The sequence below is a fragment of the Phodopus roborovskii genome, unplaced genomic scaffold, assembly GCF_943737965.1.
Source record: "Phodopus roborovskii unplaced genomic scaffold, PHOROB, whole genome shotgun sequence".
NCBI classification, from domain to species: domain Eukaryota; kingdom Metazoa; phylum Chordata; class Mammalia; order Rodentia; family Cricetidae; genus Phodopus; species Phodopus roborovskii.
In genome coordinates this window covers 11,178,231-11,205,067 of record NW_026126611.1, presented here as the reverse complement: position 1 = coordinate 11,205,067, position 26,837 = coordinate 11,178,231, and the positions used below count along the sequence as shown (strand labels likewise).

The 26,837-nt window shown below is 44.2% G+C and overlaps 1 protein-coding gene across 2 annotated transcripts in view; it reads left to right on the top strand.

Moving 5' to 3' along the window:
• Esr1 (estrogen receptor 1) overlaps nucleotides 1-26,837 on the top strand; it is a 313,180-nt gene that overhangs the window by 69,697 nt on the left and 216,646 nt on the right. Inside the window, exons 1-2 of one of the 2 annotated variants that reach the window (XM_051206068.1) lie at nucleotides 18,928-19,157; nucleotides 21,009-21,531. In XM_051206068.1, coding sequence (XP_051062025.1) covers nucleotides 21,080-21,531 — 452 coding nt within the window. In that variant the 5' untranslated portion in view covers nucleotides 18,928-19,157; nucleotides 21,009-21,079. Of the gene's footprint in view, nucleotides 1-18,927; nucleotides 19,158-21,008; nucleotides 21,532-26,837 lie in introns of those variants that run through there. The other variant, XM_051206066.1, reaches the window with a different exon arrangement.

Genomic DNA, 26,837 nt, shown 5'->3' with positions numbered 1-26,837 from the left:
TATATTAATAGAAGTAGCTGATTAAGTGGAGGACCAGTTAGAGTCACCATCGACAACTGTCTAGGCAACCAATTATGTCAGTCTGTGCTGTGCTTGGAATCCTAAATGTCCCTCACGGTCCTATGTTTTAAATGGCTTTTCCTCAGCTGTTGATGCTGTTTGGGGGTACTGTGGAAACTTCCGGAGGTAGAGCCTTGACGGAGTCATCAGAAAGAAGTACCTTTGAAGGGTCTAATCTGGCTATGGTTCCATTCTTGCTCTCTGCATCCTGGTCCACAGTATCACGAGCAGCCTCCACTATTGGGCTCTACCATGGTTGAAATCTCCTAAGATTGTGAGCCAATATACCACCCTCTCTCAAGCTGTTTCTGTGAGGCATTGCCACAGGTCACAACAGTAACTAACAGAGACGGAAAGGATACAGTTTCAGAAAAGATGAAGGAGAGAGACAAGACAAAAGGTGGATGCTAAAGGAAGGGCCTACCTCAGGGAAGAGATGTGCCCCAAGCAGCAGGCAAGCACATTGACATACCATACAAGAGATACACATAGATTAACTTATTTTGATAGAGCCTGAGCTGTTTCTGCTTTCTGATCGCAGAGGGGAAACTTTCCTTCCGATTTTGAATGTTGATCTTTTCCCGTGCTACCAATGCCTGTCTCTGAATGCTGAGTCAAGGCAGCAGACACTGTTCCCTCCCAGAACCATCACTCCACAGCGTGACATGCTGCTAAGTTGGCACGTCGAAAACGTGAGGCATCTACAAGGCGTTTCCCAGGGAGGATATTTCATTTGCTTTCTTCTCTCTAGGATGGACAGCTTTCTACAAGTGAAAGGGGGAGAAATATTTATTTTGGCCCAGGGTTTCAGTCAAGGGTCATTTTGACCCATGTGCTCGTGTAGAACATCATGGTGATGGGAATCTGTGGCACAGGGTTATACCATGAAGGGAAGGGGGAGGGGCTGGGGAAAAGCTGCCCTTTCTGGCTCACCTCAAGTGACCTACTTTTATTGGGTCCCACTTTGTAAAATTTTGAGAATCCCTTCCAAACAACGTTACCACCCTGGGAACAAAGGATTCAAAATGTGATCCTATGGAGGGCATTTTAAATTCCAATCAGAACAGATATAGTCATCTTGTGGTGCGTTCATCTAGATGAAACTACATGGTTAGTTGAGGAACGTGGGTACTAACAAGTTTAAAGTCAGTACTGTCCAGAGCAGTGGCCCGAGAACAAGATGATGGGTTGAGATGGCTTTAAGGACCAGATCATGGGAGGGCTCCAATGACCTCCAGATGGGACAGGACCAGAGAAGTCACCCCAAAGGTTTGGTCTGGATTTGTTTGGTCTGGTCTGGGTAGGCAGTGGTGTGGTCAGTTAAATGTGAGCAGGTGTGAGAACACTTTAAATTCCAGAAGAGTGACAGGGAGGCTGGGAGATTTTGATTGCCAGTGAGATGGGTCAGGATTTGGGAGACTTAAGAGAACAGAGAAAAGAAGGGTCTCAACAAAAGGATCCAGAAGCCTTTGTTAGATGTGCAGAATACATGATGAAGGGACAAATAATACGGCGTGGAAGAGGCTGCACAAGCAACTAGAGCCTCAGGACTAAAGTGTGAGGGAGACAGGCTCTGGACATCAGTTCAGTGTGGAAAGGATTTTAGGCAACTCAACTGCAATGGCTCCTGACATGTTATAGAGAGAGGTGTAGAACAGTAGCTGCCCTTCCTTCTTTGTGACCGGATAAGGGCTGGCAGAATCGCTTGGCCACCAAAGAGGATTGTGGTACTGCAGAAATAGTTTTCATGAACACTGATGAAGAGATAAAATGTGGTGTCTGGAAGAGGAGCTTAGTCAGAGAAGGGATTTTCATACAGGAAAAAAGAAGTTGTGTTGATGGGCTGGGTTAGTTGGTTTGGTATTTAACTTTTATGCAACATCCGTAAATCGTATTTGGATATAAATGGTTTCTGAGAAAGGTTAATCCAGACTTGTGTAGAGGTTTGTTCTGAGTACAAGAAACCCAGAGGTATGCCTGGCCAGCTCAGAAGCTTTGCTGTTTTTTTTTTTTTTTCCTTCATCTTCCTTTAAAAGTTCCAAATGTGAGTATTGGTTAGGATTATGGCTATGGAAACTGGAAAGAAGTGAATTGAGAATTTTCCTGGACACATAGGTCGATTGCTGATGTCCAAAAGAGCAAGGAGTTGTGGCTAGAAAGGTTTGAATGTGGGCATGAGAAGACCTGGAAGCCTCGAAGGGTGTGAACATCATAACTGGAGGATCAGAAATCACAATGCAGAATGCTCAGAGTGATGAGCTCACAGGACAGAGGTGACTGTGGGTGTTGTGAATATAGTAGGTGAAGTATGGAAACCAGGAAGTCCTTATCAGAGGCCCTGGATCCCCCAGAGGTGGGGTTGCATGGCATGGGTGCTGGGCACCATAGTCAGGGCCTCTGCTAAAACAGTTCCAGCCTCTGAAGCTAAGCCAGCTCACTGGCCCCAATCTCATGGTCCTGCATTGGCAATCACTTTCAGATTACTCAGAGGAGTTTTCAAAAAATACCGATGGCTGACTCTCCCTAGGTTCTAATTTTATTGGATGGGATGGAGCCTAAGCTCGAATATAATTTAAAACCTCTGGTCATGATGCTAAGTCACAGATGGAGTTGGAGACCACTAGACTCTCAAATGTTCTGCGGGCAGAATTCAGACAAGGCTTATGTTTAATGTCATTTTTTTTTTTTTTTGCTCTGTCGATTGAACATGTCCCAAGAGAACATTTGGAATAAACACTGTGACATACACCTGCTTGTCCTCTATAGCCAAAAAAGTGTCTTCAGTATTTGTCCAAATAATTTGAGTGTTGTAGGAATTTCCAGCTAGACGTTGTTTCATTCTTTAAAAATCTATTTTTTAAATAAAAATATAATGGAGCTATGTTTTTTACATAGTTAGATTTTGGTTCTTTTATGTAGAACACAAATGCTGATAAAACTAAGCTTTAATTTTTCTTGTAAGGCCATAATTTTTAAGGTTTCTTTTAAAATAGAATTTTGTAAGTGAAGTGTCCTTGAAGTTTATTTTAATAAAACCCTTTAATGTTGTATATGGGAAGCAGAGATCCAAGACTGACTGATATATGTAATATTATCACAGTTTACACACTTATTCAAAAGCAGATAATCTGAGACCTTAAGATAGTGGCAATTTTCTCACTTTCCACCATCTTTTCCTTATATCTATATTTCCCTTCTTGTTTTCATCTAATTTTGTTATACCTTTGTTAACTGCTACAGATTTTAAACTTTACCAAAGGTAGGCCAGAGTGATTCCATTTTTTTTTTCCAAGACAGGGTTTCTGTGTAGTCCTGGCTGTCCTGGAACTCACTTGGTAGATCATACTGGCCTCGAACTCACAGAGATCCCCCTGCCTCTTCCTCCTGAGTGCTGGGAGTAAAGCCTTGCACCACGATGCCTGGTTGTGATTCTAATCTTTTATCCAGTGAACTAGAACACATCCCTGATAAACAGTGGCAAATGCTCATTTTGAAAAGAGTTGAGACCAAGATTAGTTTCAGTTGAGGCTAGCTTTTGCAAATTACGTTTTTGGCTTGAGTCGTAGAGCTTTTATGTGCAGCCATCATACATACATATATATATAATATATTACTGAAGAATGAAGTCAGCAGAAGAAAATATGTTCTGTTTTCCTCAGTGGGTATGTCATTTGCCCATTGAGTAAACGTCTGCTGATTATAAGTTAAGAACTGGTATTTGTACTTTAATGTGTTAAGATTGGAAAGGAATAAAAAAGAAAGGAAAGGCAAGCCCAAGGGATACATTTTCTAGGCTGGCTCAGGCAACACCTGACTAAGTGTTACAGACTCACCTTCCCATCGCCCACTTCAAACCTCTGTGGTGGTCATCTCCCCCGTGGCAATGACAAGTTTCTCTCCATGGATGTCCTTGGGCTATGGTGGCTGCCACTTTGACCTTCCCAATCTCCTCCTTGGGTTCCGTTTGCTGCCACTAATTTCAATTCTTTTAGCATATTCTTCTCTGAGCTCCTCACTTTGAAATATCCCGAACTTGACCCTAACTCTACATTTCTGTTGATGTTTTTAATGCTTCTTCTTTGGCTCATGCCATTTTAGGAGACGGAAAGCCTAAAATGAGGGGGCGGGCAGACGGGAAGGCTGGTAATGCAGACCGAGAAACTTCCATTTGAACTGACTGGATGAGGACTGCTCATGTTCCAGACAACCTGAAGGCAACGGTTGTAAACATCAGCCATGTTTACAGGACACCTTCACAGTAATTAATGCCCAGCCTCACCAAGTGGAAACCTGAGACCCGACTACCATCATGACCAAGACCAGGAAAATGTTCTGAGCAGGACCCAAGGATAAGACAGTGAGAGAGGAGGTTGGGGTGAGGGTGCTGTGGGGCATAGGTGGGCTGAAAATGAAGAGAAGGGACTGGTAATTCCAAGGCATGACATTTCTGCAACTACCAGATAATCAGAGCCTTTGCTTCCGGGAACTAATTGAAGAACCACTGATTACAGGTGTAGCTTTTTTCATTATTCAGCTAATTCTGGGAATTAGTGGTGGTTTCAATAAGGTTGGCCTCATTAGGTTTATTCACAGGGGAGTGGCACTATTTGAAAGGACTAGAAGGATTAGGAGGTATGGCCTTGTTGGAGGAAGTATGTCACTGGGAGAGAGCTTTGAGGCTTTAAAAGCTCATGTCCGAATCTTTCTCTGCTTGTGGATCAGGGTGTAGCTCTCAGCTACTGTTCTAGTGCCAGGCTTCCCGCCACGCCCCCTGTCATGATGATAATAGACTGGCTTTCTGAAACTCTAAGTAAGCCCCAGATAAATGCTTTTGAAAATAAGAGTTGCTGTAGTCATGCTGTCTCTTCATAGCAATGGAACCGTGACTAAAACACCCTGTTAGCTCTTAGTGCCATCACTTCCCTCCAAAGGCTCTGGGGCCGCAGTTTTGTGGGAAAGGTACAATCTCAAGAGGACACACTGTGTGTGAAGATGAGACATAGCTAGAGCTGACGCGGATACAGAGCCCAGCTCTCTTAATGGGATAGGGAAAAGCACCGAACAGATTAGAGCCTCAGTTTCGCCATCGGTTCGAAGAGGTGGAAATGAGCAAGCAATTCTAAAAATGGATGCTTCATTCACATAAAGAGATTTCTTAGGAGGCATGGCATAAGATCTTGCTATCGAATGAGGAATACGTGTTGCGTTTGGAGAGGCAGCTTATGCCTCATTTCGTGTCCTGTTCACCATCTATAGCTAGGAGCATGTCAAACTCTTACAAGCCTGCCCTTCATGTGAGTGGGATGGGATCCCTTTGTCCACATGGCCTTCATTGTCACCTCCGCCCCGATGTCCTCTAGTGATTTAGTACTCACAATGCTTCTCACTTTCTGTGATTCCAGCGTGGAAGGTGACAGTGCTCTAGGCAATAGCGGCAGCTTTGCAGAGGTGTTCCATCATGAGGTTGTCCTTTCTGGTTCCAACTCAGGCTCAGGTGAGCCGCAAGCCGGAGGTGGGGGTGGCTTTTCCAAAGATCGAGTGACCCACGCAGGGGTCTGGGCCTCTCTTAATTGAACACATATTTTCTTCATCCCAACCAACTGCTCTTGATTCAGAGAGTAGCTTAGGAAAGAACATGACCATTTTCTCCTAATTTAGCCCTTTTAAACATCAACAGACAAGCACTCATGCACACAAATGTTGGTGAAGGAGACATATGGCTTTGCACAAGGGTAAAATAAATGTGGTATTATTTGTTGACTAATTTTAAAAGTCTGTAATGTCATGTTTGAGGGATTTTTTAAACCACATTAATTTTTCTGGTAGGTGTCAAGTCTGCCCTTGGAAGCCAGTAGGCAATATGATGGTTTTCCTTGTTTAGTGAATTCACTCCAGTTAGTCTAAACCAGTGTTCCTCAACCTTCCTAATGCTGCGATCCCTTAAGACAGTTCCTCATGTTGCACTGACCCCAGTCATAAGATTATTTTCATTGCTACTTTGTAACTGTAATTTCTCTACTATTACAAATCATAAAGTAAATATCAAATGTGCAGGATATCTGCTATGCAACCCCTAATGGGGTTGAGACCCACTGGTTGAGAACTCCTGCTCTACACTATCAGCCATGAGATCCATTTGTTCTATTTGTTAGAGGGAAAGGTAAGAAAGAGGCCTAATTTCTTGAGGGACCGTTAGTGGGATCCTATGCTGGAGGGTGGGCTGTGTGATGTACGAGTGTGCAATATTCCTGTGCCTCTACGTGACATCACTTCCTTCCATAAAGTTACCATAAGCAACCTCAAGAATTTCTGGTCACTTACAAACGTCAAAGGCCCTCTAGTCACTAATCAATACAACCAGTCCAGTGTAAATACCAAAGTGTGCATTTCATTTCATGTCATAACCCTTTACCTTTCCACGCCTAAGCCCAGACAAGCTTGTTCACTCTCTCCATTGTGGTTAGAAGTTGGTCTCCTTTTTCTCTTCCCTAATTTATTTATCTCTATGCATCTTCCAGCCTATGCTTGGGATCCCTGCTGGGCTGGCACACACAGTGGGCCAGGAGCAGAGGCAGGGGCTGGGCAACACTGATGTGAGCAGGTATCAGGCTTTCTGGACATTTAACAGGTGCTAGGATCTGTCCCCCTTTCAAGGGCTCATCCGGGAACTTTCTGGATGCACTCTCTTGGACCCTAGTCCTGGGTCCTGGTACCTGTACATCCCTCAATGCATGTAAGTAAGGCCACAGCCTCTGCCCACGGAAGCACAAGACTTTAGGAGTCACTTCTTATAATAACCAGAGTACTTCTTATTTGGTCTGTTGTCTTCTTCTAGCAGCTGTCTCAGGGTGGATCCAATTTTTTTCACAAAAAAAAAAAAAAAAAAAAAAAAAAAAAGAAAGAAAGAATGAAAACAAACTTTTAAGGGAGGAAGAATTTATTCTGACTCATGGTTCAGGAGATGTAGTCCATCACCGTGAGGAAGGCGTGGCTTGGTAGAAGGAGTGTGTGCTGGTCAGGAAATTGATAGCTAGAGCTGGGCTGGGTCACTGTCCTCTGACCTTACTCCCACAGCCCCATGAAAGCTGGCTAGTTCCCACATCCAGAGATTCCACAACCTTCCCAAATAGCACCACCAGCTGGGGACCAGATGTTCACACACATGCACCCATGGGTGACATTTCACATCTAAACCATAGCAGCTCATGGCTCATAGCTGCCATAGGCTCAAGGCCATCCCATGGCGAAAGATATGTTCAGTCCAAGTTCAAGATTCCCCGTAGTGCTAACAGTTCCAACACTGTTCAAAAGTCCCGAGATCTTTGCAGACTCAAGGCGGTCTGCTCATCATGAGCCAGGACAGCTGAGGCATCTGCTCCTCCCCCTGCCGAGGAGCCCAGCATCTGGAGCTGCTTGGTCCTCGCCCCTTTTAGGTGGATGACACTTCCGTTTCTCCACACTTTTCTGCTGTCCTAACATCCACATTGTGACTTCTGGTTCTTGTCCATTCTTCAGAATAGAACTGTCTCCACCCCCTCCCCCATTAGGGTGACTCTCTATCCACTGTGTCACATGGGAGCAGCTTCTGATTCATCATCTTACCCTGAATTCCATCAGAGACTGTACTCACTTACTCTCCTTTGCACAGGATCTGAACACCTCTATCTGTGGCCTCCGTAAACTGAGAACTGTCCAGTCCTGGTGTGATCTCTCCTCATTTGCCCTCAGAATAGGGGCCAGAATTCCTTTGTAGATGAGTAGATACCATCTGGGAGTTCTTCATCTGGGGGATGAATCAAGCCTCTTTCCTTGGGCTTTGGTGAGGCAGGTTTGATCCACTTTTGTTTCTAAAGTGCAAGAGATTTGTTACAAGCAAGTTCTTAAAAGAATCCTCTAATTTCCCAATTCCTGATGCTTTCTCCATGGCCTTGATGTATAAGAGATAGTAGCATCTCCCTTGTCACTATGTTTTTAAAAAGTAATTCCACAGTGTCCTTAAACTTCACTTTGAACGTGCCGTCTAATGTTCAGAGATTTTAGCACAGTGTAGGAATAAACAGCCCCGTTGTTACACTTACCATGTAAATTTGCATTGGATCTAACACACATGGTTCAGCTTTTGTAATCTATTGACAATAGAATCACTTAACCCAGGTAATTGGAAAACTAAAATGACAGTCTCCCTGATGCCCAAACACTCGGCATTGAACAAATCTGAATGGGTGCCTGGGCTAAGTCTCCACCTTCAAGGAGTTTTGTGATTGTATCCAACGCAATCAAAGCTTTAAAACTGCCTGGACACAAGAAAAGATTGTTTAGAAAGTTGAGTATCACACTTCCTCAAGAGCATCAAATCTAAGTAGTGAAGGTGGCAAAGGATCTCAGGAAATTAGTGGCTGAGCAGAGTCAAACCTCATCAGGGATGGAGACAGAGGACCTGAGAGCCAGCCATCCTGCTCCTGGGTGTCAGATTTTAGGGGGACCCTATATTTGGTTTATTGACCCATGTCTCGACTTTATGTGTGATGTATCTGTTTGTTGGTCTACACTGTTATGGGATTCTCTAAGTCACTGAGACACTGTATCAATGCTATGGGCTGACCTTAGAGTTAAAAATCTCAGAGGAGACTCAGGGCAATGACCAGAAATCCCATGTTGATTGTGAGTGCAGGGAAGGGCTGGAGGCATGTGACTCTAACATCTAAGCACAGTACTTGTCATCTTGTCATGTAGCTCTAGTAAATCCATCATTCTATATTTCAGATACCAACACCCGATAAAAGGCTCCGTGACCCCAAGGAATGGGTACAAACTTTAAAAACACTCTATACTAAGTTGAACAGCAGATTTGATTATTGTTTTTGCTCATTCATTTGCTTCTGCTATATTTGCTGACCATTAAATATATGCCAGTTAATATGGTACTGGCTTCAAGGCACCTCAAAATCTAGTGATGAATTCAACATGAAACTTAGCTAACTCAAAGAGAAAAGGCCTGTGCATATAGCTGATTGTCAACTACTTCCCTGTAGAAAATTTAAATTTACTTGGTTTGGTTTTAGAATTAGGTGATTGCAATATGGAAATTAAAAAAAAAAGTTAGGGGAGTGTGGTGTTATTAACATTTTCCTCTTCATTGATTCCTAATAATTTTGGATAGATGTATGAAATTATGGCGAGTAGTCATTCTATAAACCCTTATTTCTGTATTGATATGGATAAAAATTCATAAATGCTGAACAGGTGGGTTTTGTCTTAACAGGAAAACAACTATTGGGCTCTTTTGAAGGATGGAACTTCTGAAACATTTTCATTGCGCTACAAGGGAACCACGTGCTTATTAAAGTCACTCCTTACTGTTCCAACCAGGCTGCGTTTACCTATTGTGGATCTTTCACAAAAATAGAATAATACACCCATATAAGAATGGGTGGAAACTAGCCACAGATATATAGAGGGTCGAGATAATCTTATTGGCTGTGGTGGGTTTTTATAGTCTTTAGATTTAGTTATTTATTGATCATATGAGTCAACAGACTAAAGGGTATGTTTAAGAATAAAGTGGACGAAGTGTGGTTTTCCCCTCACTGATAATTCTAAGTGATACTTTAGATACTTTTGTCATTCATGTTCCAAGAGCTAAGGCTCTTAGAACTGGTAGGCTAATATTGACAGGCAACTTCAAAATGCTTCCTGTTCTTCTTTATGTCAGCCACCATCCTTTTCTCAACATGTCAGAGATGATTTTGTCCACAATTTATCACTCAGTTACCAAGGTTTAAAATCGTGTGATGGGCGGTTACTCATGTTGTAAAACATCCCTGCGGGAGCATTGGAAGGTGGCTTTCAATGGATCGGTAGATGTTTAATCGGAAGAACTGACACTACAACCATTCATTTCTGTAGCCACACAGGAGTAGTAAGTGAGTTTCTGCTTTCCATTCTGCAAGGTGGTCTTTTATCCCCAAAGAAGTAGTCCTGGCTTGTACCGAATCGGGAGGGCATCTTGTTGAGCAAACGGCCCTTCTGGAAGTGTCACAAGCAAGTTTTGAACAATAAGTCTATATTGCATCTAAAATTTCAAAGGTAGTTGAATTAATTCTTAGAGCATTTAACACAATGTATTTTGAGCATGTTCACCCTTCAGCTACTCCCATATCTACCATCTCCACCCCCACCCAACTTTGGGTTTTCTTCTTCTTTGCCTCCCCCATCTTGTTCATTTGTGGTGTCAAACTACTCTTGGGAGTGAGGTTGACTTACCAAGGGTTACATAATTCAAGAAAGCCGACTTTCGTCCCAGCAGCTATCAATTTCTATTTTGTTCCCACATCTTCCCTCAAATACATTCTGGGAGTTTGACCACACCTTGCTCAAGACTTGCGCATGCTATCATAATTGCTATGAGTTTGTTTGTGCAAATACATGTTGTGTCTGCAAAACAATGTTTCCTTGATGCTACTCATTTCCTCTGACTCTTACAACCCCGCCCCCCTTTTCTGCCAAGATCCGGGGCCCTTGGAGGAGTGTTGTGATATTAAGTCCCATTTAGGACTGATGACTCCACAGTCGCTTATTCTCTGAACAGTGACCAGTTGAAGGTCTTGGAGTTCAATGCCATCTACTGTAAGAAGAAGTGTCTCTGATGACAGTCGACAGATGCACTAATCTTTGGTTATGGTAGTCCATCATTGGAAGTCATTTTAATTCCTTGTCCATTTAATAGAATGATAGTATTAGGTTATCCTTTGGGGTCTATGACCTGTCTAGCCACAAGTTCTTGACTTTGTTAACAGAGACAGGAACAGGGTTCATCTACTCTGGAAAATCACCTCTAGAAAACATGTTTTGTGGCCAAACATATTTGAAAGAAAAACAACAACAGCAAAAGACCTCCAAGTGGGATTGCCTTATTCACACTGCAGTAGTTAGCAGGGAAAAAGAAACCATCCTTACCATCGCCCTGCTCACAAAGAAGTTACTGCAATCTGGTTGCCTTGGCCAACTCCCTTTCTCCCCACCTCCAGATTGGAGTGAAAGCAAAACCTGCCATCGAAGTCTATAAGGCATTCAGGAAGAATACTGAGGAGGTTTTGGAGCAAGCTCCCCTTCAACAAAATGAAAAAGAGGTAACAGAACCTCAGGTGTTGTTGACAACCCAGAAAGTGTCTGATAACCCAATGAGCAATGGTGGTGATGGGCAGAGGGGCAAGGCTAGGACTGGGTGAAGGTGAACTGCGGCTGGTTGGGAAACACTCACTGGAATGAATTCACATTTATATACAAGACGCAGCATGTCCAGGCTCACTGAGCTAGAACTATATATAATTTAGTTGATCTTATATCCATTCTGAAAAAGCTGAGTTATCATATGAGGAGTCAAAGATCTCATTTTGTATGAAAGAGACACAAACAGAAATGAGACCATTAAACTTGAACTTTGGGGCATTTTATACTACTGTTTAAAGAAGGTTCCATTTCTACTGATGTTTCTGTCTACATAGCCTGCAGTTAATGAGTACATTCTTAGTGTTGGGAATAAACTCGCCTTCCATTTTCCTTTGGGGGAATCTTCAACCTCTCTAATCTAACTGTGAGTTACCTACTAGCATAGCTGCAGGTGGTGCCCATGTGTCCATGCTTGTTTGTAATATGTTACTAATCACTGACACGTGAATAAGGACCACTTCTATACGGTAAATGGGACATAGCATTATTGAAACACAAAGAGCAGTTGCCTTGACAATTCTGTAGCAGTTAACATGGCTGCTACCGCCTTCTCTCCATCCTCCTCTTTTTAGAAAACGTTCTAGTTATCCTTTGGATCATCAAAATATTTTTTGTTCATGTCCACTTCCACAACTACCTTCCCTTTTCTTTGGACACATTCCGGCATGTCACCTTCTTAAAAGTTGTTGGAATTTATGTGTGTGTGTATGGTGTACAATCTATTTTGTTTCTAGCTCATCTTTGAGATATATATTCTTTCTTTCTCTTTATATAACCCACCAGAGAGACTTTCCCCTAAGCTTTTTTTTGTTTGATATTCTGAATTTTTCATTTCCAGTTACTTATATTTCAGCTTGGTGTGTTTTAGAGGTTTGATCTCTTTTTCTATTTTGAATTGTTTTTATTATTCCCATTCAACTGCTCATAGTTTTTTTTTTTTTTTAGGGGGGAATCTTCATTCAAGCATTGTTATTCTCCTTAAGTTCCTTAATCATATTTGTAAGTGTTGTAATTTTAAAAAGTGGTGCTCAAGAGAAAGACGACATGCAACAGAACTTGGGTTTGGGGGGTCATTGGGGGAAGTGAATGGGAAAAGGGGGGAAGGGAAAGGGAGACCAGCCTCTGAGGACAGAAGCAGCAGAGGGCAGAGAGGGGGGAGGGAGAGAGAACCAGAGAAAAACAGGGAAGTAGAGAGAAAGAGAGAGAGAGACAGAAGGTGGGCAGTGTCCTTTTAAAAGGGAACATAGTGAATGTGCACAGGTGGTGCTCATAGTGGCTGAAGCTGAGGATGTATCCTGTCAGAACCCCAAGAGCAGGCCAGTACAGATGCCTGAATGCTAACGATAAGCGCCATTTCAAAGTTCTTGCCTTGTGCATCAGCTAAGTTGCCTTTTTGAAGGAGTTGTTACAATGGGAGTACCCACTGGGCTACTGGAATGTTGGCCGAGCTTGTTGGCTTGGCCTTGCGATGGTGCCCACAGCAATAGTGAGTTCACGAGACCAACTGCCGTGCCGTGTGCAGAGTACAGCCCTTCACAGGATCCCTCCCTCCCCTGGTTCTGGATCCCTCCCCTGGTTCTGGCTCTTACACTCTTTCTGGATGCCTGAGCCTTGCTGCGAGGATGCAGTTAACCCAGCCTATTCTCATGATAGTTTATGTCTTGAGAGAGAAAGTGGAGGCATATGTGTTTCACAGAAATGCTTCCTCCAAGACCTGTGATTTCTATTGTGCACTTCTGCTGCTCTGTAAGTTAGAAAACTCATTTAATAAGAGTTCTCTCTATCAGAGTAAAATTCCTGCCAGGGATTGGTGCCTCACACCTTTAATCCCCACACTTGGGAGGCAGAGGCAGGTGGATCTCTGAGTTTGAGGCCAGCCTGGTTTATACAGAAACTTCCTGGACAACCAGGGCTGTTTCAAAAAACAAAAATAAACCACCCCCCCACAAAAGAAAGACCATTCTAGCATGAAAGGAGGTACACTGGAAATTGGTTCAGTTAGAAAAGTGCCCCTATCCTTCTGGCTGAACAGAGTCCTGAGCAAGCTGGGGTCGTGCTGGGATGGGGCTGAAGGGTTGCAAAGTCACACAGCTCGGAGTTCGCATCTATACTGGAAGTAAGGGCTGTAGAGGTTGTGCTTAAGAAGAGTTATCATTGGCTGGACCTGTAGAAGGGTGAAGTCAAGGAGGGGCATCCTGGCCCATGAGGTACCTTCGGCTGCACTATCAGATGGGGATCTGGGGCTGATGGGACATCCCACCATGATGCATAGAGTGAACATGGCCTGCTTGATCACACTGTAGAAGAAGATGGCCTGTGGTAGGAACAGGAAACGGAAAAGAATGGCATGTGGGAAGCAGGGTGGGGGGTGTGTGGGGTTATAATTTGTATGACGCAGCCATTCCCTGACATTTGTAAAAATGTTTGTGGAGATATTACATTGTTTTTCCTCTGGATTCGGGGCCCCAAAGCTACTGGCACATGTCAGGAAAGAAATACAGGAGCATCTTTATGCTGCCGTCTACTGGGAGTGCGCCACTGCCACTGAGTACCACTGAGAGCACCAGCTGTGCACATTCACTATGCTCCCCTTTAAAAGGGCCCCGCCCACCTCCCATCCCCCCCTCCCTCCCTCCCTCTCTTTTCTCCCACAGCTCCTGTCCCTAGAGGCTGTTCTCCCTCCTCTTTTTTATGATCCTTTCCCTAATTAAAAAACTCTCCACTTGAACTCTGTCACATGGCATTTTTCTCTCGAGCGCTGCTTCTTTTATTTATTTACAACACTGACTGACTTGTGTCTCCTCCAAACTCAAAAGTTTGAATCTGTATCCAGCTCATCAGACTATTTCCATACAGAAACCTTAGGAGGCAGTTAAGGTTGAGTGAGTGATGTCATCTGCCTTATTCAGCCTTATCAAGAGGGAGTACCACCTCCTCTTTTTTTTTCTCTTGTCCTCCCTCCATGATGACCCAGCCACACTGAGAAGTCAAGCAACCTTTGGGTTAGGAAGAGGGTCCTGCTCTCTCTCACATTTCAGTTTTCCTAACCAAGAGAAAGGAAATGCCTGCCGTTTGAGTTCCCTGCCTGTGACATTTTTGTGATGGGAGCCTGAGCTGACTAAGACAGTACCTGATGCTTTAGAGTTGATCTTGGTAAATATAGTAATCAATATTGTTTCAGTGAACTGGATGAATGAGTCATCGCCCATTGGCGTGATTACAGATGCGCTAGTCCCTCAGTACAGGATGATTGCAACTCAGGGGGCGGGAGACAGGAGGGGCATCTGCTAGCTAGCATGAGGGTCCAGGGTTGTCAGAGAGAGTGGGAGGCAGCCGTGGCTGTGACTGAATATAAGGGAAGGCTTAGACAAAGGCTCAAAACTCAAATGCTCTGCTACCCTTTTGGCTTTTCATTTTACCGTTTGGTGGGCTTGGCTCTGAAATTGGAGACAATTCTTGGTTGATTATGTGGTGTGTGTGTGTGTGTGTGTGTGTGTGTGTGTGTGTGTAGCTCTCTTAACAGTAGATAAACCTACCTGAATTTAAGTGTATTTAGCCATTGGCTATTGCACTGCACAAAGGAGTAACACCTTAAACAATGTGATTCCTCAAGTGAACAATAGGTAAAGGAAGGAGAGGGACATTGTGTGACAATAATTGGGATAATTTCAATGCCTGTGTTACTCACAACACTTGCCATGCAGACTCTTTCTGAATTACCTTCTACCATATGCAACATAGGGAGATAGTATAAAATGATTGTACACTATTAAAAAAAAATTCCAAGGGAAGTTAAGATGAAAGAGGCTGACTTCTATTAAGCTGAGCGTGGTCTCTGAATCACTCACTGATCAGTAATATAGACTAGCCATTATGCTTGGTAACCTACAATTGGCACTATCTTCAAGCCGCCGTCAAGAAGACAGAGTAGAACTGAGGTCACAGGGTTTATGAGAGGACTTTGGATGAGTTACTAGTGTGCAAATATATTTTCTTTGTATTGGCAACAGGGTGGAATGATAAGGCTTCCCATTGGCTTCTGGGTACTTTGCATCCTTGCAGGCTTCCAGACTTAACATTTTAACATCTTCAAAGTCTACTATTCTTAAAAGGTCTATGAATGAAAGGATGTTAGTAAAATTCAGGGGCTTCCAGGGGGGGTCCTCCTACAGGCATCAGGCTTTGGCTGAGGAAACTACGCTACATCCTGTTGCTAAGGGAAGCTGATGCTGGAAACCCAGTACCTGGATGGGCACACTGTAATTTGGAAATGGGTTATATGTGCTCCAATGTGTTGATCACCTGGATCAGGTAGAAACTGAATCACTTATAGCCTATAAAGTTGGGGGATTGGCTAGAATAGGTATTAAGGGACACTCTGTGTTTAAACTTTGATTGACATGGTTGCTAATGGTCAAATCTATCCACATTTGTCAGGCTGCATACTTAACATATGTGCATTACATTGCACTTAGATTTTGCTTCAAAAACTAAACTCTAAGGTCAAAGTCTAGGAGCCAATTAAAAGAAAAATCAATAAAGGAGAAACCCTTTACATGGGAATTCATCCTACTTCTGCTTTAGAGGAAACCCATGTCAAATCAAGACTCAAGAACAAGTTCTGAGCTGGCATGTTCCCATGATGCTGGTGCTCTGGAGGCTGAATCAGAAGGCTCACCATGTGTTTAGAGCAAAACTGGTCTACATAGTGAGTTCCACGACAGCCTGGACTTCAGGCTAAGACTTTGTCTTAAAAAGAAAAGAGAGAAAAGAAAGAATAAAAGAAAGGAAAGAAAAATCACACACACACACCATCTATAATCAAGGTAATGTTCAATCTGAGCAGGGCTAAGCCTTCCCATCTCAGTGCAGGGACCATGCTAGTCATACAAGCTATCATGCAGCTACACCCCTTTTATTTTTTTCATGGTTTTTTTTGAGGGATAATGTCTTTTTGTAAATGTAAAGGCCTTCAGTGGGGCCAGAGAGGAAGCTATGTCTGGTCCTAGTCCTGTCTGGTTAAGAACTAAATTGGAAAGCTCTCTGGTGAATCATGCAGCCAAACACTGCTAGGTTATGCCTTGAGACGAGATGGATTTGAAGTTTGATTTTATGGCTCCAGTCGCTATGAAGATCAGAAGATAACACCCCAGCAAAAAACAGTTTGGGAAGTGCCAAATGGCTATGATCACGTGGAAAGTTAGTGTTCAGAAATGGTCCTTCGGACAGTTGGGGATGTTATTTTGTCATTCGAAGTATCTAGATGGGAGATTAGCCCATATTTGGCGACCTAACAATGACCAGACAGGATGCGGCATATTCAAGTTCTCAGAGTCAGTTGCTCCTCTGTGGGATGAGGTGATAAAAATAACTTCAGTTCGGGGAGGAAAGTAACAAATGGCTGAGAACCACAGCTGGGGCTGAGGAGGGAGGGCCTGGAGAACGACCGTGAGGGTACAGTGATGCTTGGGCCAAACCTCAAGAAGGCATACATGTATGAAGAAGACGGGTTACTTTGAAACAAGGGATTTTCATTTGGCTGAGGCCCAGGCTACCTGTTGGAGGTGATAGGGTAACAAGGAGAGGTCTGCGAGAGAGGATGGCCTCGGTTCTTAAAGAAGCTGGGGTTTGGGGGTTACGACGGAGTTGAGTTTGAACCCGTTAGACCCTGCAGCAGGGAAGAGTCAGGCAGGAAAAGAAGCCAGAACCAGGGAAGAGATGGAGGAAGAAAGCAAGAGAAGGAGCTGTCCTTGGGAGGCAGCTGGGAGGGGTAGGGGAGTGGGATGGGAAGGGAGGGTGTGCAGAGTTACAGGAGTTGCTTCTTGGCTATAGACGGCAAAAGAGTGTCGGGCACTAGAGGAAAAGGTGACGTTTTAATGTGGGTGACTGAAGGGGCAGTTAGTGATGCTGTGTCCGAAGGGAGTATGAAGAGAGAATGAAGATGGGCGCTTCCATTAACAAGCTCTGAGCAGGGGACCACTGGTGATGAGATCTGGAGATTGCACTGGGCAGGAGCGGGAGGCAAGCTCACGTTCGCTTCATCACATGGGCATCCCGGGATGCCACAGCAGTATCCTATGCTCAGTGTGGGAGTCAAGGCAGAAGAAAAGAAGGATGAGCATCCAGAGGCTAGAGCTCTAGAGGAAAACCATGGAATGCCATGCTTTCCCACAACCCCTGGAGACAGTTTACCAAGAGGAGTCTGGAAGCTATTCCTGGAAATGTCTTTCTTGGGATATCTCAGGCTAACTGGGATTATAACCCTCTGCACAAAGTCCCTGAGGTGATAGCCATCTTCTTACCCTTCCCTTGATGGCCCTAAGCCCCACCTTTTCTAATTCCAACTTTCCTTGGCTCTCTTGTCATCTACTGTCCCTGCTTTCTTGCACACTTTTGTTTTGGATTGGCTTGATGAATGGGTGGCCATGGTTGACCTCCAGGCGGCACCACCGTCACCAGTATTCAACGGTATCGACAACAAAGGGTTAATAATCTTTCTTGTCAATACTGACTTGCATGTTTATCTGTGCAATGCCAGAACTCGGATCTCGGGCTTCCCATACGCTAGGCGAATGCTTAGTATTCATACTGCGGCTCTCAACATTTATTTACGTTAGATATTTGTGGTCATTGCAGACTGTTAGGGAATTTTCCCATATTCTGATATTATGACCCTTAGACTTTCGAAAAAAACAAAACACAAAATGTATAGTTGCAGCATGATATCACTAGTCCTTTTTCTCTCTATTACTTTCTTTGTACTGGCTCAAGTGCCACTCATAAATCTCCTGGTAACTGCCCAGGGTCCTAGGGCTGGAGACTGGCCACTCCTGGCATTGTGATTAGAGTCACTTAATACCTAAGGTGGTGACTAATGTCTGGCAACAAAGGCTTCGCTAGGTCTCCTGTGTCCTGGGACCCAGGGTGAGGGCATAGGCTGGGTAGCTTATTACTCTGCATCGTACTGTGGTGGAGAGAGGAGCTGGCAGACAAGTGCATCTGTATGCAAACACTGCTGGAAGAGATCTCAGTACAACTGTGAGCTTGTAATCAGTGTAAGGCAAAGCTGCTTTATACTCTAGCTCTAAGACTAAAATATCTTTTTTTGGGGGGTGGTGGTGTGTGTTTATGGACAGGAGTCAGTGAGTTCTCCGTGGAGAGGCTCAGGGGCTTGGTTAATGAAGTGGGGGAGTATTGCATTTCAGTTGGAAACATATCCCTGGAATGCCAAAATATTTATTGCAAAGTCTGACCTCCTTTCGCCACTGGTTAGCATGGCCGTTGAGCATCTCATTCAGAGGTGAAGTGGGGCTAAGTCGCTTGATCCAAATGCAACCCAGGAGGCTTTTCTTGGTAACTTACATTACTGGGGAAGACCTTCCCCTGGAATAGTTTGTAAACTTGATCTCTGTGCACATGTCGACTGCCATTCCAGTTGAGCTGCTAACCTGTAATTTACAATCCTGTTTCACTCTCTGTACCAGAAAGCGTGGGGCACTTCTGGCTCCCCAGGTAGGGAGCGAAGGGGACTGGAGTTTCTTCTAGGAACGCTGCCTTTGACTCTAGCTGTGGTACTCCTGTTCCTCAGCAGACAAACAGCAAGTCTCCCACTGCCATTCATCCAGCGTTGTGCAGAAGCCCAGCTGCCGCGTCTGCCGGGAGGGGCTGCCAAGTGCCCTGCCTACTGGCTGCTTCCCGAGAGTCCCTGCCACTCCACATACAAACACATCCATACACGCTCTTCCGTGATCACACACACCGAGCCACTCGATCATTCGAGCACATTCCTTCCTTCCTTCTTACTATCTCGGCCCTCACCTCTACAAGCCCATGGAACATTTCTGGAAAGGCGCTCTTGCACCAGCAGGGTACGATCGGTTTTGATTTCTCTCTCTAGCTTGAGCATTTTGAGAAAGCAACTTACCTTTCTGCCTACTGTCTGTATCCTAGCCGGAGAGGAGGCTGTGCTATTTTTTTCTATGGGGCGGGGGGATCTGTGTGGCTCCCTTCCCCCCCCCTTTTCTGAACTTGTAGGCTTCTTTGTGCCATTTATATATAATTTGGCAGGCTCAGATTTTTAAAGAGCCCCATGAAGTGCTTGCTTTTGCATGTGTTTTAAAAAGGCATTTGAAAATTGAAAGTGTGATTTACGGAAACTAAATCATCTGTGATAACATTGCTCTAGAAAGTAATGGTTGCTGGCCATAAAGAGAAATATCTGCGATTCACCTAATGTGTTTTTAACCCTTTCTCTGCTGTCACCCAGACTTGTGGATGCTAAACTCAACTTTGTCTTAAGGATTTAAATCAGCCTGGCTGTGTAGCATCCAGAATGATCTGTTTCTCTAAGAATTAGATGAACTGTGTACTCAGTAGAAAATATTTTTAAAGTGTTACTATTAGTAACAGCAACCTTGACATTTGCATGTATCAGGTACTGTTTGGGGGCATATGGGATAGCAATCAAATCTGAAGGTTAATGGTTATTTTAGGGGATTATTAGGTTGGGACAAAGGAAGTTTATTAAGAAAAGTATAAGCTTATGTCTTTTGTTACAGTAGCAGGTGTGTGTGTGTGTGTGTGTGTGTGTGTGTGTGTGTGTGTAATCAGATTTTAATAAAATACTGTAGAATTCAAGAGCTGAAGGGCAGGGAAGCCTCTCAAAGTCTCTTCCTAGACAGACAGGGCTATCTAATTAATTGCCAGAGCTTTGGGTAAGGACCCCAGGTAATATTTTATAGGAAAACGTCTCCCTCCATGTTCAGTTTTCTCAAGTTTTGGTTGCATAACCTGTGGAAGGCAGGGACACCCATGTGCGCCCAACTGAAGGTTTTTCTGAATCATATCCGCATGAGAATTTTAAAAGGAAGCAAATTTGGTACTGGGGTCCAACAAAAACAGAAAAGCGATGGCTGTGCTGGAAGGGACCCCTTGGGGAGCAGTTTTTTTTTCTCTCCCTTCCCAGATGTGGAAGTTGACAGCTGGCATTTTTTTTTTTCCTTGACTCCAAGCGCAGGTCTTTCTATACATGCTCCATCTCGGCTCTCCTGGCCCTAGGTGCCTTCTGTCTGTGTCCACCAATGCTAAATATAGCTGTCTGCATATGCAACCACACACCGCATCCTATTTGCCATATCTCAGTTACAGATACAGTTACTGTCCTCCCAGGGTCTTTCTATGCATACACTACGTACTTCCAGCCAACAAGAAGACCGAATCAAACAGAAAGAGAGAGACAAACAGAGACAGATTGGAGCCTGGCACCGGCACACAGGCAACACATCAGGGGGGTGGGGGGGGGAAGCACGGCCTGTGGCTTAGTCTACATTTGTTGCTAACCTAGTCTTCCTGGGGATGGGGGTGGGGGGGCGCAGCTGCTGGAGATTCCCTCTGCTACCCCACAACCCCTGCTGCGAAACCCAGCAACGAAGACCAGGAAAGTAAAGTTCAGGGAAGCGGTTCTTCGGGTGCGCGCACGCGGTGTGATGTTTCCATCAGTGTCTGAAAGCGGCAGCCCCAGGCCGGCGGCTTCCAAGCATGTTTGCCATGTCCAAGAGCAGGGAAGACCAGTATGTAAAGTTGGAGAACCCGGGAGTGGCGGGGTGCGCTCTCTGGAGTTGGGCCACCTGGGCTCTGCAGGGCCAGGGCCAGGGCTAGCGCTCGCACCGAGGGGACCTGCGCTGCGTGGCCTCTAACAGCGGGCTCTGCTCTTTTTCCAGGTGGCCCGTCCGTTGCTGAGCCCTCTGCGTGCGCGGGGAGCCTGTCTGCGCCTCGCCGGCCGCCACTGACCATGACCATGACCCTCCACACCAAAGCCTCGGGAATGGCCTTGCTGCATCAGATCCAAGGGAATGAGCTGGAGCCCCTCAACCGCCCGCAGCTCAAGATGCCCCTGGAGAGGGCCCTGGGCGAGGTGTACGTGGACAGTAGCAAGCCCGCCGTGTTCAACTACCCCGAGGGCGCCGCCTACGAGTTCAACGCCGCCGCCGCCTCGGCGCCTGTCTACGGCCAGTCGGGCATCGCCTATGGCCCTGGGTCCGAGGCGGCCGCCTTCGGTGCCAACAGCCTGGGGGCTTTTCCCCAGCTCAACAGCGTGTCGCCCAGCCCGCTGATGCTACTGCACCCGCCGCCGCCGCAGTTGTCGCCTTTCCTGCACCCGCACGGCCAGCAGGTGCCCTACTACCTGGAGAATGAGCCTAGCGCCTACGCCGTGCGCGACACCGGCCCTCCAGCCTTCTACAGGTACCCGCAGCACGTCGGGTTGGCCGGCCCGCTGTGCCAGGTCTGGCCCGGGGAGGGAGCGCGAGAGGGGGGGGGGGACCTCACCGGTCACAGATCGCCCCCTCCCATCCCTCGGGGAAGTCAGGAAGGATTCTTTGCTTTGCGGAGCTGCCTTCTCTCCACTGGCAGCTTAAAAACAACAACAATAACAATAGCAACAACAATATTCTCCACCCGCAGCTGTCTGTGGGAGAGGCAGACTCAAAAGGCCGGTGTTTCCTAACTACACACGCATTGGAAAACAGTCCAGAGAAGTTATTTATCGGGAGAGCATCCCAGAGCGAGTAAACCCCAGGTGGTCCAGGCGGTTTGTGTACGGATCCTTTTTTATTATTTAAAGATGGCGGTGTTTGGGGTTAGCGGAGCTCAGGGGAGAGTGAGCAGTCGTTATTTCAGTGTATCGGGTTCAGGGTTCTTTCATCTAGAGTTTTGAACTGGAAACGGGCAAGGGAAACAGGAGAAGATGGGTTTTAGGTGCAGGTGCCTACTGGATGGAGTTCGGGCTGCTCAGAGGACCTGATAGGGGAGTCGAATGGGTCTCAACAAGTTTTGATTTCTGGCTGAGTTCGAGTTAGAGCACATTGCTGGCATATGACTTGTGACAGCTGGGAATTTGTAAGTGTCCCGTGTGCTTAGAACATACCACATAGAAGCAACAGTGCAGTAATCCCCTGCCGCTGAGTTTCATGTCTGGCCCAGCGGGCAGAGACTGCTCTAGAGTGGCCCGCTGGTTAGCGCCATCCTGTCCTGTAGGCAGGCACTGTGCTAGAAGCCAGAGCAGCACAGGACACAGGGGAATCCAGAACAGAGACTCGTGGAGACCTAAGTGACTATTGTTTTGTGTCCCCAGTTTTAGTTTCTCCTAAGAAATGATGCTGCTGCTGATGATGATTTGATAACCCCTTCCTCTCCTTTCCGCTTTGACCCCGTGGGCCTGCAGAAGGCTTAGGTTCTGGCAAACACCTACCTGTGGGTAGCATGCCTAAGGGACAGTAATACATGGGCCAGGTACAGAGTCATCTGATGCCCACATGCTACCGAAGCAAAGCTAGCCCACTATAGGCTGGCTCCTGGCAGTTGGCTCCTGCCTCTGCCCAGATCTTCTGCATTACAAGCTGTGGACCGTTTTTCGTTCAGTGTTCTCTGTTTCCACGTGTATTTATAGCAGGAGAAATAGGACCAAGGTACAGAATGGCCTCAGAAGATCCTGCAGGGTGATTTCTCGGTGTATCCAAGCTCACCTTCGGGAACCAAAGCATCAGATACTGAAGTGGGTCCAGGCCCAGTTTTCACCTTCAGGATAAACAGTGAACAAAACTTTTAGAAAGTTGCTGGGTTCAAATTAATCTTACATGCTTTAATTCAGGGTTGGGCTGGAAGAGAAAAATAATTTGTTCTCCCGACTATTTTTTTTTCCGCTCTGAGCCGGAGGGGGGGGGGAACATAGCGATTAAGTCTAATTCATACTTTTAAAATTCCTTGATGTTAAGGACAGTATTGGTAAAATGTGAATCCTGTAACCTTGTGGAGTCCCGAAAGTATTTTTTTTCCATTTAATTTTCAGTTCTTTTATTGCAAATTAATGCCACTGAATTTCAATGGGGACTAATGAGGCTGCTCCTTGGCGGGTTATTTACTGCCTTGCTAATAATTACAAAGTGAGCATGGGAAAATAAAGAGGGATCACATTTTATTCAACACTGTCCATCATCTTGGTGGCAAAGAATCTCACCACAAAATACCCCATCTTAAACTTGTACTCCAAGTAATATTCAGATATTTTATATATATATAATGACTATATATATATATATATATGTATATATATATATATATATAAAATGACAAGGGATTCTTAAAAGTAAAAAAAAAAAATGCACACAGGTAGAATTCTGGGTGAAAACTTGGTTTTAGAATGAATGGTTTTCTTATTTGGCTCAGTTTCTGTAACACCTTTCCTGTTTTGTTTGAATTCTGCCTCTTACTTAGGAGAAAAGGGAAATGTCTATGCACATGTTTCAAATGGGTGTTTTGCTATTTTTTTTTTTCTTTTTGAGATTTTCTTTTTTGAATAACTCAGGATCAAAAGAAAGAAAAAAAAAAAAAAGAAAGAAAGAAAGGAGGGAAGGAAGAAAGAAAATGGCTGAACACGATGTTTTAAACAATTTTTACTTTTCCCAAAGAGCTATCAATAGTTTGGGGGAAAGATGAGTTGTTACAAATTTCTTCTCATGATTCAGTAAATGATGGAGTCAGTTTACCAGGTCTAAGTTTTGAAAAATGGGACAAACCCTGAAAGATTAGAATGTCTTAGAGGGCATGATAACGCAGTTAGGGCAGTTCCTAACTCTCTTCGCCTCTGAGTGCTAGACTGATGAAGTATTTATTTATTTATTACTGTGGGTTTGGGTTAAAGAAGTTTGGATGATACAGGCCTAAAATGTATTCAGGGGAAAATAAATCTTTTAGGCAAGTGGCTGTAGTTACTTATACAAAACAAAAGCTAATTGGTCTATCTTCATTTTAGTTTTTCATATATGTTGCCGTGGTGTCAGTGGGCCAGTCAGGCTAAGATTTACCATTTCCGATGGTAGAATGAGGACCACTTTCTGAATTGTGCCACTGTGTGTCCCAGTGGGTCACAGGGATGTTCGGGGAGTTCGGGTGAAGTTTGAATTATTCAGCACCTACATACTGTGTCTACCTTTTTTATTGGCCACAGCATATAGATATATTTACATATGAAGAGAAGTAACAGGCAAAATTGCTTGGGGCTTGTAATAATGTAAGAAATGCTGTCCCTTGCCAAGATAACTTGTTACTGAGACATGATACACTCCTAATAAACAAGCTGTGGTTTTATAGGCTTCATTTCACTGAAAATTTCATGAACGTCATTTTATACAGAATTTTTCTTTAGGTTTTAGGCAACTTTGAGGATTTCAAAGGAAGTTAAAGATAAAACACTTATCTTGACCATATTTTAGAAACTTTAACGTAGGTGTTTAATGCTGCCTGACCATTTTAATTTTAGTGTAATTAGTATTTCTAAGGGCAGCACATTGTTCACTTTTCTAACAAAACAAAGCTTAACAAATGCAGGTACAGACCTTCCATATCAGCCAATGCCCTGATAATGTAGATACTGATGTCTGTATAGTTTGGAAAACTAGCTGGACTTTGGTGACCACTGAAGACGCTTCTCAACTTTGAGAAGTTCCAGGGAGAGAATTGAGGGACTAATGTTCAGGTTTCCAATAAATCTTTCCATGCACTTGAATGGTTTGGCCACTCTTTTCTCTTTTAGCTCTTAAGTGTTTTAATAATTTAAATTGTCACCGACTATCTGACATGTCAGATTGGTCTAAGAACAGCGCCACAAACTCTGGAAGGAGGGTGTGCATGGATGTAAATGGAATCGCATCTCTGAGCTCTTTTCTTTTACACCAGCTCCTGGGGGTTGTACCCGCCTTGGAGAGAGCTCTCAGGGTTAACTGCCACTTATTCCAAACTTCTGACTCTATTAGCTTGGATCCCATTCTACAGTACTTTTTGGTACTCTCTCTCTCTCTCTCTCTCTCTCTCACACACACACACACACACACATTCCTATATATGCTGTGAAGTTCATAATTTGAGAAAATTCAGGTTGAGCATTTTTGATTTCTTATATTTTAAAACCATAGAAGTCAGGGGCATGGACAGCAAGAAAAACTATGTAGGATGTCAACCTTCCCAGGATGATGAGGGCATAGTGCTTTTCTGTATGAGACTGTGAAGGCAGTGTGATAGCTACACAAGCATCCGACACTTTTTAAAAGTGCTTTACTCACATTTGACTATCTGTCAGTACGTTTGTGTGCACTAAAAGCAAGAGGAAGGGACAGCTCTAGCTCTGAGCAGCCAGGGGTTGCGTTACAAATAGAGAGTGATGGCAACATGAAATCTTCTCTCCTGCAAGCCAAATCTAGATGGAATCTTTATGAGTACATGACATTTGTTTGCACTCTGCTCGTCATAAAGGACACATGTGTTGTGGGTATCTTTGTAGAGTAGCCAAAGTCCAAGTGGCATGTGAAAAGCTTTCTATCGGGAAATTCATGGACTTGACACATGATTTTACGGACTCCGTACACAAGACAAACTCTTGCCTATCTTCCCTGTGATGCCATTTTATTTAAGTGTAACTTGGGAAGCTCTAGGTTGAGAAAGCAGTGTATGGAGTGTCCCCCACCCCTGCTCCACGAGACTGTGAATGGGGAGAAAGAAGAAAATCAGCTTTTCATTTTAATGTTGAGTTTCAGTTCCCTTATTTGGGAAAGGGAAATGTGGAATGGCTATACTTGTTTTGAACCAAAATGCATGCTCCCAGAGAGATTCTAGATTAAAACAAAAAACAAAAAGACAGCCGTTTGCACACACGTGAACAGAATGAAAGCATATGTAATTTTACCAAGAGGAGAGAGCAGTTCATTAACTAAGAAGTTTGATTTTTACGGGTTCCGCTCTTGGAGTGGACGGGTGGATAATTTTGTTTTGCAATGAGTTTTGTCTTCATCCTAACATCTTACTCCTGAGTGTTCAAGTGATCTGGAGGCTGTGGAGGGTGTGCCTTTATAATATGCTTGGTCTCAGGATTGGGGGGAAAAACATAATTGCTATGTTTTATGCCTGGAGAATATTATTGGGGATTCCAGGAATACATTCACCTTAATCAATAGTGTTCAAACATGCTTTTACTTACTTGTATTTGATTAAAATGTGATGGTTATAAAGATAACTGTCCGGGCCCCAGCCAACAGAATTTTATGGAGTTTAATGATGTAGTGATTTCAAGTAAGTTGGTCTAAAGAATAAGGTTATGGTTACCATTTCTAATTGATGCCGTGGTGTGGAGGTGAGCTGGGATGTCGGTGTGAAAGATGGTGATGATGATGATAATGATGGTGAGGTTAGTAATAGAGTGCTGGGAATTGTTTTCTGGATACTGTGCAGCATGGGGTGGTTTATCTTATACAGATGCCGAAGTTTTATCATATATTTGGTTAATTTTGATTATTTGGTTATAATTTAAAAATCAGACAATTCCAATGATATTACCAACCAAATGAATACTGTAATCCTACTAAGTGCCTGTAACTGCTATTTAGAAATGTCAGACTTCCTCAAACCACAAACAAATGTGGGGTTCCCCAACCTTTGATTTTTTTTAAAGGAACAAATGTTTTTTATGTGTTCATTCCCCAAAGTTTTCCTACTGGGCTCGG